Raw genomic sequence first — 13859 nt, 5'->3', positions numbered from 1 at the left:
CAGTTCGTACTTTATATTACTTCGATGAATTAGATATTTCGTCTGTGTGCATATGAATAAAGGCAATTCAGATTTAGCAGTACACGTTTCGTCTCAGTCCACGTATAAAATTTTCAGTGTACTAAAATATAATGCATTTCAACTTGTTAGACTTGCAGCCCACAGTTCCCAACCTCATTTGCTTTACGTAATATGCTTCTAGCAACTAGCAGCAGAGTGCAAAAATTTCTGTAAACGGTAAGAACTTACTCATTTTCAGCAACGAACAAATATACTTACATGTATAGTAATATTTTAAGATGTGCTTAGTTTTAATTGACTTGGTGCATTCGGTGGTAAGCTAAGTAAAGTCTGCCGCTGTCACTGCGGGATTAATGTAAGTGAGTGGGATAATATTTTATTTTTTGTCTTCCAGTGTTGACAATTGACGAGCGTGCACAACTAGCACCGATCCGCTGTAAAGCGGAAGTAATATAGATTAGTAAACTCGTATTACAGAGGAATTAATTTTCAAGTGTGGTACATGCTCGCAACAAGCATGGCTGCTAATAGAGTAGTTGTGCAGAATCAACTATCATTACAGGTCCCTTCCTCACGTCTCGCAGTTGCAAACGGATGTTACAACCACGACACACACACACACACACACTCACACACACACACACACACACACACACACACACAAATTTGAATACAGCGAAAAAAAATCCACTTTACAGTCCCCATCGTGACCTAATCACTCGATTTTCCACTTGTTGAACTTGACCCATCACAATTTCTATTTTCCTCCTTTTTTTCACAGTTCTGTACACGTTCTCCCACTTTTCATGCTTGTCCTCTGTTCAGTTTTTGACGGCCTGTCCACTAGGCTCTCTTACCACTAAATCTGAGGTGGGTGCGATGGAGAGTTTCCCTTGTGAGAATCATAAGGACCTAAAGCACGTCACCATCGATTGTGAGATTGTAGCATTTATTCATGCTTTTGCTATACATTGATCTTACGATGAGCCATGTTCATCTATTCTATGAGCCCACATTCTACCTATGAAGCCGCGCCTGCTAGCCGCTCATCTGAGGCGTTATGTCACGGTCCGCGCGGCTGCCCCGTCGGAGGTTCGAGTCCTCCTTCGGGCATGGGAGTATGTGTTGTCCTTAGAGTAAGTTAATTCAAGTTATATTAAATAGTGTGTAAGCTTAGGCACCCATGACCTCAGCAGTTTGGTCCCATAAGACCTTACCACAAATTTCCAAATTTTATGTATGAAAAGCTGTATCACTGCTTTCTGTGATATTCACTTAGGCGTGGGATCGTCGACGGTGTGCTTTAGACCCTTACGTATCTCAGCGCCTCATCTGTAATCCAGTCAAGTGACAGTGTTAGCAGACATTACTACTTGAGTTTAATCATCCTGCAAAAGGCCCTTTATGCTTGGAGTTGGTTGTTTACTGTGCGGGAATCGGCTTTCTTGTGCAATATAAACATGAACTATGTTGAATCTATTTTAAATGCTAACAGCAAAGTATAACCGTGAGGAGGGGTCGTGCGTCGTGCTTGGGTAGCTCAGTTGGTAGAGCAATTGCCCGTGGAAGGCAAAGGCCGGAGTTCGAGTGTCGGTCTGCCACATAGCTTTAATCTGCCAGGAAGTTTATTATCAGCACACACTCAGTTGGAGAGTGAAAATCTCATTCTGGGAACAGAAAAGTAAATTACCACGAAATCTTAGCTTCAAAGGAACTAGGAATTCCGAGAACAGATCCTTTGATTGAGAGAGTGACGACATCAAATTAACCTGACTACAGGGGAACATTTAACAAGGAAGTTGTTGTGCGGATGCAGCGTAAGAACATCTAATTTTCAGCCATGAAGTAAATTTGTGAACTAATACATGAGCAGCGTAAGAATATCTGATTTTCAGCCCCGGAAATAAATTCTTGAATTAATACATCTGTTAGGGATCTTGTCCATACGACCGAAAAAATGGAAAAGCACGAAAGCTCCTACGTACACAAGAAAAAAAAAAAACAAAAGAAAACGAAATGGAGAGTTGCGAAAGCTTAAATATTATTTCGTTATTGTCCTAAACTGTACTTAATTATGTACAAAACAACAAAATTCCACAAAAATAATTCTTGCTTTTGTCAGATAAGTTATGCATCTTATTATTATTACTGTTGTCATTATTTTGCCAGTGGCTGTGGTTGAATAAACTTGTTGATAAGCATAACTATTGTACAGAAGATGCTATTAATTTCACACTCTCAGATTTTTCTGAATCTAAAAGTTTATGAAGTCCTGGAATGTATACTGGTGAGCCGCCACTGATTATGAGTTAATTGTAAGATAGATGGCGGAAGGTGTGGTAAAGTGGCCAGAGCGCAAAAAGTTTCCACTGCAAATTTTTTGTCCGGAACAGACTGGTGCTGGCTGAGAAGTGGTCAGGCTGGTTCTAATATACATCGCCATTCTGTCAATGAGACTTTTTTCAGTGAAGATAACTCATTTATATTCTTGTTATTACACTTGTATGGAGAGGTGTACATCATTGTGGTTTCTTTCGGTTTGATGGTTTCGTTTGTGTGCCACAAATGTCTATACGACAGGAAAAGTGGCCACACCACTCGTGGAGAAAAGTGGCTCCAACAAGTGTTGATCAGTTCCAAAAGGAACACGCATAATACAACAAATAAAATTGTCTTCTAAACCATTTTATATAAAAAAGTTATTATCAGTCATTTTACTCCTATTGTTTACATTGTGTATAATTAATGCTATCAGATCAACTTTGATTGATAAGGTTATATTACAGTATTTAAAACCACCTCTGTTCTTTTACATATAGGATGATACAAAAATCCGATTGAAAACAGTCTTCTGCAGCCACTTTGTATTCCCTCAAATCGTAGGACGTGAAGTAGCCTAGAAAATGTGCTTGTAAATCAGAAGGACGTACATGGGATCCTCTTGCGATGATACTGTCCTCAGTAAACGGTTAGGCACGGAACATTGGCCACTATGTACGCCCTCAGAAAAATGCATGTAGTTCCACTGTATTACTTTCTTTTTCGCTTAAAAATATTTTTTGGGATAAGTGGTAAGCTTCAATCAATAAGCTTGGTTCCGTGAAAACTGGCTTTCTCTCCGAGTGGCCTCCCCTTCCTACGCGGTCCGAAGTGCCGCCCTGAAATGTCAATATTGGCTTTTAGGCAAAAAATTTTGGCGACCTCTGAGGGACGGATTAATGGGAGCAGGCACGTAATTGCAAGCTAAGCTTTGCAGTGTGAGCAGGGATGAACAGCACAGATTTTAAAGCAAAGTATAAGGGACATATAGAGATGAAAATAAAAGAAAGCATAGTCTGAATCCAACTGTACATCACAACAAGAAAATTATGCTGTTAAGAAAAGAAGTTTTCCGGTACAAAAACAATATACAGTTTCTGTCAGATCATTCGCACTTGAGTACAAATATAATTTCCGAATTGGTGTACTGACCATAGTTTCCGTGCAGTATGGGTTTCTATAAATCTTTCAGGTAGTGTCATGTAATGTGTATCTGGGAAAATGATACACACTCGTGACAAACTTCCGAATGCAGGCACTAAAAAAGGTGGGTTAGATCAGAGGCAAAACTACAGGACAGGCAAAACTACCTGACAACAAATTAAGAATTAAAAAAGAGAATTAAATTAGAAAAAACAAGACGTGTGAACAGAAATGTATTGAAATTGGGAGTCTAATAGGTGGACCAGAAACAACAGAAGAGTGGAGGACAATTACCAGTATGAAGAAAACATAAGTGAACAAAGCAGTAGGCAACCTAATTCCCTTAAAGGAATGGGGAAAGCATTATGCAGACATTTTAACTGAAGATATGCCATATATTCCACGCAAGGGAATGAAGACAAGATGGAAGTAACGAGTAGAAATATAAACATTACAATAGAGGAGGTGAGTTGTGCAGTAATTATAATGAAGAATGGCCAGTCACCTGGTCCGAGAAACATTCCTGTTGAATTATTGAACGCTGGAGGAAGACATCTGAAGGAACGAATAACCTGCCTGATGAGCCACTGTTGCAAAAGGACTGCAATTCCCTCAGAAAGGAAAAATTCGTACCTGGTTTCTATTTACAAGAAAGGGAACAGAAAAGACACAAACTGCTATAGAGGCATTGGTGTCAACTGTACAATGACCCGTTTATTTGGCAAGATAATGATAGAAAAAATTAGTCAAAATGTTGGCCATCATGTTGGGGAAGAGCAGAGAGGTTCAAAATGGTTCAAATGGCTCTGAGCACTATGGGACTCAACTGCTGTGGTCATAAGTCCCCTAGAACTTAGAACTACTTAAACCTAACTAACCTAAGGACATCACACACATCCATGCCCGAGGCAGGATTCGAACCTGCGACCGTAGCGGTCGTGCGGTTCCAGACTGAAGCGCCTTTAACCGCGCGGCCACTCCGGCCGGCCAAGAGCAGAGAGGGTTTAGGCAGAACAGATCATGTATAGATAACCTATTTATTTTAGAACAACTAATGGAGAAATTTATAGCAGTAGGGAAGGTGCTACACATTGTCCTTGTAGATTTAGCAAAAGCTTACGATACGGTCCTTAGATTTAAGCTGTGAGAAGCTATGAAAGATATAGGTATGGATGATCACCCTTTACAAATTATTATTAGAATGTACAGATATAGTGTTGGACGGATTAAACGGGGTTAAAAGTTATCAGAACGTATTAATGTCACTAAAGGTTCGCGACAACGTTGCGGTATGTCACCCATCTTGTTCAATTTGTGTGTAGAAGTGGCTCGCCGAAATTGGAAGAACTGCTGTAGAGGAAAGGGAATCACTGTCGACGATGTACAGATAGTTTGATTAAGTTTTGCTGACGATCAAGCTATTATAGCATAAGATGATTATGACCTTGAGTTCATGATATGACGATTATATCAGGAATAGAACAGATGGGGACTGCAAATTAGTCTAACAAAGACAGAGCATCTTGTGGTGAATAGTGATGCTAGATTTCAAGTACACATCCATGACAATGAATATTTACAACAGCAAGAAGGAAAGAGTAGGTAAGGTAATGGTTGAATCAGTGCTGTGCTACGGATCAGAACAACGGATATTAAATGCAGACCTCAAAAAAAAAAAAAAAAAAAAAAAAAAAAAAAAAAAAAAAAAAAAAAAGACTAATAGCTGTGGAAATGGATTAGTTGCGTAGGAGTGCCAGAGTGCCAGAATATCAAGAATCGAAAGGAAAACGATGAAATAAGAGCTAGAATGAAGGCAAATGATACAGTGATAGAATTGAAAGAAAATCATTGGAATGGTACGGTCATATGACGAGAATGAGAGATCATTGGTGGCCAGACAAGGCTTATGATTGGAAACCACCCGGCAGACGTAAGCACGGAAGACCACGACGTTCTAGGACAGACCACATAAATGGAATAATGGAACATCACAGCATCGACAAGGAAGATGCGCTGGATAAAGAGGCTTGGCGGAGGATAAAAGGAATTCAAGAAGATGTTGTAATGAATTAATCTTTGTATTGATTAATCCTGTGATACTAATAATAAATCACAAAGAAATCCGAGAAATGAGCAACACGAGAGTAAGTAAAAGTAAAGAATCGTACCTAAAGATACCTCCTTTCCTACCTGCTGCGGTTCTTTGTGTCAACAACGTCATTTCGTAAGGATCAGCGGTAGTCGTACAAGAACGTGAAATTCTGTTTGTGTTCATAACGGTTTTACGTTTGAGCTATGTCCTGATCGAGCGATTTTCAATGTAACTGACGGTTGCAAGGTGATATGGGTAGAAATCCAAATGATCGTTTAAAAAATGTTGTAGAATCAGATGTTAGGATCTGAGTAGTCCTTGATACATTATCGCGATTATTCTCTGCCCTATGATAACCTGAAAAACAGACACTTGTGCGAGATAGCAATACCAGTTTTTCAACATCACCAATCTAGATAATTGTCATTACATATTAATTTTCGAAACTTCTCCACAACGTACATGAATCAACACGAGGATTTATCCATGGCTTTGACAAAGCTTCTTACGAGACCCAGATTAATGTCTAGTGGAGATAGGTACACATATTTGGCCTCAACAACAAGAATGTTCACAACATTCTTCTGTCCAGTCACTAGCTATTTCCGAGCAAGTCATTCGTTTCCCTTAACAGTGGCTTTTTCTGTCTCTGCTGCCCATTTGCTTATGAAGCAGCAGTGCTTTGTGTACCCTAGCGGCACGCCGTGCTGTTACTTACAGATCTCCAAACATTTGCGATTAGTATTTCTCATAGTGGATAAGTGTGTGTTGCAGTTAATAAAGTTCTCATATGTCTCCATTGCAATAACTGCATGAGCAGTCGGAACTCAAGGAAATTTGTTTTCACTGTGTAAGTAATGCACTCAGACCTACTTTACTTGAATCTGTGAACAACGCCATTCATTTACACTGGAACCATGGCGAAGAGTTCCATAACGTGTTCCGTATCAGTACATAAGAACCATGTCATTCACTCGGAGAAATAGAAGAAAACAGCATGGCGGGCAAAATAACCACTCAGTTTTGTATCCCGAAGAAGAAGATTTAACATTTTAAATTGCGAGCCTGAAAGCTCACTCTGTCGCTTGGGCACGGTTAAATCACCAGCTAGATCGTTGAAAAGTAAGGCTCATTTAATTCGCAGTGGCCATGATATTTTGGATCGACATACATATCTAGTTCACTGTCTTCTGTGTGTTCGTCCCCGTATTCGTCTTCACTCATTGTCACATTCTTAGGTAGCATTGGTATTGGCAGTTATGCAAGGCTTATAGTAGATTATAAATTATGATATTGTCTAATTAACCTTTTTTTCGAGGTAACTCATCTATTTTTGTGACTTAGAAATAACTGTGCTTCGTCTGGTCCTTTGGGTCCCTCCAGATCAGTGGAATAGCAAAGGACACGTGACGAGCTCCTTTTAAACAGCATATAATGTTTGTAGCACTTGACGATAAGCGTATGTAGGGGACAAAATTTCTGTCCTGGTCCCAAACCTACACCCAATTCAAATTCGTAGCATCTCTTCACAAGATGATTGTCATTGTTACGATTTCAGAGTTAAACACTCACATATATTTGAGATATTTAGAGAGGTGCGAGACATTTCTTCTGGTGAATTAAAACAAAACAGAAACCACAAAGCCCGCATCACGTGGTCGTGCGGTAGCGTTCTCGCTTCCCACGCCCGGGTTCCTGGGTTCGATTCCCGGCGGGGTCAGGGATTTTCTCTGCCTCGTGATGGCTGGGTGTTGTGTGATGTCCTTAGGTTAGTTAGGTTTAAGTAGTTCTAAGTTCTAGGGGACTGATGACCATAGATGTTAAGTCCCATAGTGCTCCGAGCCATTTGAACCATTTTTGAACCAAACCACAAACATTGACGAACTTAGAACAATAATTATCAGAACTCTCAGTACTGAGATGCAGGTCGCAACAAAGCCAAAGGTACATCAGCACTGCTGCCAAACTACCGTCATTTCTCAGAGTTAAAATTCTGTGGTGAGAGTGTTCACGTATAGTAATGCCTTGCCGTATTTACATTATGTTTTAACAGTTAAATCTGCAGAATATTTAAGTTAAACCAGAGAAGAATAATCAATATGCAGCGTTTTCACTGTTTTCGATTTGTACAGGACAGTGTGTCACAAGAAAACAAATCCTACTCCGAAAAATTGATTTCATTTTCGAATGCAGCACCCACGAAATAGCAAAGGATATCATTCACATTGTCCATATCAAAAATGTTAGCAGAAGGTCCTGTACTGCAATAGCGTCTTAGTTTAGTGCAAGGGCCATTTTCTAAGAAAGTCAGCTTTTTGCAATTACTGATAACTGTACCATCCGGCAAAATCTGGGTTTACTCTAAGTTTCGTCTGTCAGTTCATTAACGCACAACATGAAAAGCTAGTGTCTATGGCGCATGCCAAAAGCTTCTTTAAATGGCGTGATGGTTACCAAGGAATCCTCTATCCAGTCACAAATTTCATTTCATGCACTATTCGTCACCTGTTAATAAGCGCTGGCGTGGCACTGAGTGAGCTTTGCTTCCACCAGTACCTGATCTCCCACCTTCCAGCCTCCACAGAAAATTCTGCTACATTTCTTGCCGGACTAGCAGTCCAGGCAAAAAGGCTGTTGTGGAGACACGGCATACTAACAGCCTTGGAGATGTTTCCAGAATAAAGCTTTCACTTTGCAGGGGAGGGACGAGTTCATTTCAGTCAAGAGTTTGGACATGTTGAAGAAGTTCAGCAAAGATTTAGATTTTTTAAATAACGTTCCTTTATTGGGATTCAAACACTTTCTACCTTGGCACCAAAGAGATTACGAAACGGCTTAGGGCGACATTATGTCATACTTACTGCAGGAGTGTTTGTCCCGCATGGTTCGTAGGAGAACTTCTGTGAAGTTTGTAAGGTAAGAGAGGGGTACTGGCGGAAGTAAAGCTGTGACGACGGTTCGTGAGTCGTCCTGGAGTAGCTTAGTGGATAAAGCACTTGCCCGCGAACGGCAAAATTCGTGAGTTCAGGTCTCGGTCAAACACACAGTTTTAATCCGCCAGGAAGTTTCATATTAGCGCACAGTCCGCTGCCGAGTGAAAATCTCGTGCCGGGGTATAATAACGGTCAAGCACACGCATAAACAGTATTAAGCAACACCTAGTGACATGACGAAGTTCTCGGGCACTCCTGCATGGTTTCGTCGACTTAGATTTCAGTAAAACAGGCCTCAAAATTCGTCTTAAAGAAAAGCAAAAAAGACTTGGGGGTGTGCGTGAAGGAACACGAAATTCCAGAAAATAAGGATCTAAGGATCACGTTAATAATGCGTCAGAAATGTGAGTGGTTCGAAAATTTGTTAAGAAGTAGCACCCGGTACGATGTCCAGAACGGCGAGTTTTCATCAGAGATAAAAGACTGGTCAGCAGTGTGCTAGGACGTCTCTTGTTCTGTATATACATCAACAACAATCTGACGGACCGGGTGAACAGCAGTCTGCGTCTGTTTTCCGGTGACGCTGCAATGTGCCATAAAGTATAGACGTTAAGTTAGATACATGATGATTGTGACGGAATTGCTATACTTTGAAGTTTCAAGGTATCGACGAAAAGTTTGGCCGCCGATGCAAGAATGTGCGACACTGCAGCGCAATTACACAACGCAGCTGGATCGTAAGCAGGGGACATGTCTATACCTGTGCATACAGCCTTTGTGAATCATTCCTTCTATTCAGCTGGATAACATCCTTGTCTCGCAGAGAGGCGAGTGAACAATGTACGCAGAAGTCAGCATTAGAGAGAAACCGGTTGAAGTAATCGGCACATCGTTCAACATTTGGGCTGCTGCGATGCGATTATTCGACGACGGTGGCAGGAATGGGTGAACCGTGGTTGAAGACAGCGTCAAGAAGGAAGCGGTCGACCTAGAGAGACGACTGACCTGAAGACCGAGCAATCGTCAAGAGGCACTGAGAGCCCCGAATTCATAATCATCATCATCGATATGACGTACAACAGATATTTCAGTTACTTACCCCGGATTCATCATCATCTTCGATATGACGTGCAACTGATATTTTAGTGGCTTGAAGTGCCATTCTCAAGCGGCTCACAGAAAGGGGGCTGCGACCACGGCGGCCCGTTACCGTTGACCTCTGTACACCAACAAGCCCGCTCTAAGTGGCGGTGGGCACATTTGAAATGGCTCAAATGGCTCTGAGCACTATGGGACTTAACTACTGTGGTCATCAGTCCCCTAGAACTTAGAACTACTTAAACCTAACTAACCTAAGGACATCACACACATCCATGCCCGAGGCAGGATTCGAACCTGCGACCGTAGCAGCCGCGCGGTTCCGGACTGCGCGCCTAGAACCGCTAGAGGCACATTTGAAATGGAATCTCATTAACTGGAGTAGAATCGTCTTCAGTGATTTGTCCCGCTTGAAACTGAAACGTCCCCTTAGAAAAATTTATGAATGATTGTGCTGGTAAACCCCTTACGTTATTTGATTTTCAAACAGCTGAGCACAACTGAACGTACTCAGACATTTCTCTCTTTACTTATTCTGATCATCACTAAACTGACACACAATATTTTTAGCGCAACGCAATCTGACTTTTAATAATCCCTACAAAAGAATGGCCCTCACGGACAATAACCTATATCAATCACTTACCTCACAAAAATCTTCATTACTCGAACTACTGCAATACAGCGAAGTCCAATACTGCCAGCTAAATACAAGATTCTAACCATTGAAGTCACTAACTACTGATAGGTACAGTTAGCAAATGAAAGATTTTGATAGAGAACAAACAATGTATTTAGCTTAATGGTGTTCAAAAGTCATTATATATATATATATATATATATATATATATATATATATATATATATATATATATATATATATATATATATATATATGACATCCAGTCTTACAAATTTACTCTCTCTGATGGACACACGTCCAGATCATCCGCTCTCAAGACTCCGCCATCTCACTCCCCACATCCACCACTGCTAGCGGCTCACCTCCAACTGCGCAACGCTACACACTGTTCATATCCAACCGCTCAACACTACAATAGCAAATACTCCAACAATGCAAACCAGCCAGAGACTGCACACAGCACAGCCAGTGATTTTCATACAGAGCGCTACGTGGCGTTACCAACATAAAAACCTAAACAGCCTACTTACAAAACTGAATCCCGATGTCCAATGAAGATGTGTCTGGAAACGCCCCAGACAGAGGTGGGATAGTAAACTGTCACCCACCAGATGGCCCGACACTAGGAATGACGGTCTGGGTTGCCATTACATTTCGTAGCAGGAGCCCTTTGGTTGTTATCAGCGGCACATGTGAAGCCCAGAGGTACATTAATGATAGTATACTCCGCATTTTGTTGCCTTTCATGACAAGGCACCTTGGATTGACATTTCAGCAAGATTATGGTCACCCACACATGGTGAGAGTAACTGCTGCTTGTCTTCTGCTTGCAAAACCGTACTTTGGCAAGCAAGATCCCCTAAACTGAGAACGTATGGAACATTGCGGGTAGGGCCCTCCAACCAGCTCGGTATTTTGACGATCTAAGATGCAAGTTGGACATAATTTGTCACGATATGCCTCAGGAGTACATTCAGCATTTCTATCAATCAATGACAAGCCGAATAGTTGCTTGAATTATGGCGAAACGTGGACCAACGCGTTATTGACTTGCTCAATTTCTGAAGCTCTTTATTTTGTATAAATCACCGAATTTTTCTGAAATTGATTTGAATGATTTTATTTGTCTGTACTTGTGCATGACATGTATCGATTTCTTTGCATTTGGATAATTCATTCGTGCAACAGGAAAGTGAATTACCAGCAGTGGTGTGAGATACCCTTCGCCACGCATATAGATAGCAAGCTGAGGATGTGTTTCAATATACAAGTATATTTTTTTAAAAAAGTAAATCTTTATAGCTGATGTATTTGATTTCATTTTAGCTCCAAGAAATTTTTGTAATTGCTTGTATTCCATCCCATTTCCTTACGTTGCAGGAGCCTTCGAAACAACCGGACGCGCATCCACCGGAACCTGTTTGTGGCGATGGTGGTGCAGGTGGTGATCCGGCTGACGCTGTACGCCGACCAGGCAGTGGTGCGCGGCGGCGGAGGAGGCGGCGTCCAGGAGCAGGCGGCGGTGGGGGCGGCGCCCCCTGGGGGTGGCGGCGGCACCGGGGGCGGCGTCGCGACGCTGCCCGCCGCCGCGGCACTCACGGCCGAGCACCGCCAGGGCATCGACAACACGGTGCGTACGTCACGCTTTCACTCCCGTTGGGCATCGCAAACCGCTGCATTATGCACAGGGAAACATGCATATTCAGCATATGGACAAAGGCTGCGGAGTAGCCACTGCATGCATACGAAATCAGAAATTAGGGGGAGAGCGTTTAATATTTTACAGTGGACAGCACAAGCAAAACGGTTATAAAATATGTGTGCGCTTGATACGGTATCTTTATGATGTACCATCTAGCAGTGATATTGAAATACTCTGCTGGTTTTTGATACTTCATGAGCATAAATTAATAATTGCTGTTTTATTTTTGCAAAATTTACGTGGTTAAAATTTGTGGTGAAGTAGAGCCATCATAGCAGATGTAACGTCTTATTTTATGAAGCATATGTGTGCTGAACGCCGGTTAGTCGCAGTGGTCTCTACAAATGAGAAATATTACTGAGCTCGTAGTGGGTTGTAAAATACCTGTTCCACATCAAAATTGGAATCTCGAGCTTCTTTTACCTTCTCTACGCTACAGGCTACTCGTATTAGCTCGTACGTTTCATTCTGTGCTTGCACAAATCGGTTTGCTGTGCCAGCGTTTATTTGGTAAAGGCTATATAGTATCTGGTCAGAAGTATCTCGACACCTTTACGTAAAATGGAATTGACCATTAGAAGTCATACGCCAGAGTAAGAGGAGGTGGCAAGTTTGATGTTGCCAGCAGAGAAGCAGAAAGAGTCAGGATGGCTGACTGACTTCGAACGTGGACTAATCAATGGACGTCGCGTGAGTAACGAAACCATCACGGACATTTCAACCCTTCCGAAGCTGCCAAAGTCTGCTGTGGTAATGTCACTGTGCTGTGGAAACGCTAAGGAATAACCACACCTCAACGAAAATCAGAATCAGGTATTAGAATTTGTGCACGACAAAAATAGCGTGCACTAAGAGTATCTGGTAGCACCCATGCAATGCATAATAGACCGCTAGATGTCACGGGAGGCGAAGCCGTCATTGTAAACCGAGGCGGGAAGTACTGTGTTCTCAGTACAGGGGTAGAAACAACAGAGTGTGTAGGTCAGGGATTATCACTAACGTCGAACGTGGACCAGTCAATGGATGCCACCTGAATAACAAACCCATCAGAGACATTTCAGTCCTCCTTAATCTACACAGGTTGACTGCTGGCGGCGTCACTGTGATGTGGAAACGCGAAGGAAGGACCGCAGCAGGCAGACATCAAGTACTGACGGGACAGGGAGCATGAAGCACTGCAGAGTGGTTCCAAAAAATGGCATGAACTAAGCAGACGGAATTTCTCATGAGTAGGCCAGCTAGCGCAGGAACTTTGCGTATGGAGTTAAGAAGAATGGTGTGCAGTGGTTGATCAGCTCCTCACAGACCACACACTCTTGTGCTCAGTGCTGAGCGACGCTCGAGGTGGTGTAAAGAGTGACGCCCCGGGGCATTGGATAACTGGAAATGAGTGATTTGGAGTGGTTAGCAATGCTAAACCCTCTCGAACTATGAAATGGTTTGGAGTTTGCTAATGCCTGGCATACGGTACCTGCTTTCATGTACGATGCAAAGAGTCAAACACGAATTAGATAATCTTGCGGTGTGGGAACTTTCTTTGCGGATCCGGTGTTGTCCCCTGCTTGCGGCTAAGATGACCCTAAACGCGGTGTGGTTTGAACACAGTTTACGGCATTGTGTACTGTGTACAGTACAGGGAGGGTTCGAAGACGGTTATTGTTTGTGTCAGTGTGACAATGCATGCTTTCAAAAAACAGGAATTGTGAGGCAGAGATTTTTGGACAATAATATACTTATCATTTTCTAGTCTCGCTTCTCGAGGACGAATGGGGTGTGTTTCCTTCACAGGCGTTCAAACACCTCACTAAAAGTCTGTAGAGCAGAAACTTCTCTCTAGCCTATTACAAGGCGCCCAGCTGAAGCAACTGCAGCCCTCTCTAGCCTTCCTGACGCAGGTAGAGAGTGTGT

At 42.1% G+C, this 13859-nt stretch overlaps 1 protein-coding gene across 1 annotated transcript in view; it reads left to right on the top strand.

The window, feature by feature from the left end:
- Positions 1–13859, top strand: part of LOC124776148 (PDF receptor-like) — a 397145-nt gene that overhangs the window by 235863 nt on the left and 147423 nt on the right. The window contains exons 6-7 of the mRNA XM_047250985.1: positions 11630–11765; positions 11856–11879. Coding sequence (XP_047106941.1) covers positions 11630–11765; positions 11856–11879 — 160 coding nt within the window. The remainder of the gene's footprint in view (positions 1–11629; positions 11766–11855; positions 11880–13859) is intronic.

This window comes from Schistocerca piceifrons, chromosome 2 (assembly GCF_021461385.2).
Source record: "Schistocerca piceifrons isolate TAMUIC-IGC-003096 chromosome 2, iqSchPice1.1, whole genome shotgun sequence".
In the NCBI taxonomy this organism is placed as follows: Eukaryota; Metazoa; Arthropoda; class Insecta; order Orthoptera; family Acrididae; genus Schistocerca; species Schistocerca piceifrons.
Note: the sequence above shows the minus strand (reverse complement) of the source record. Positions and strands in the feature narration are given on the sequence as shown.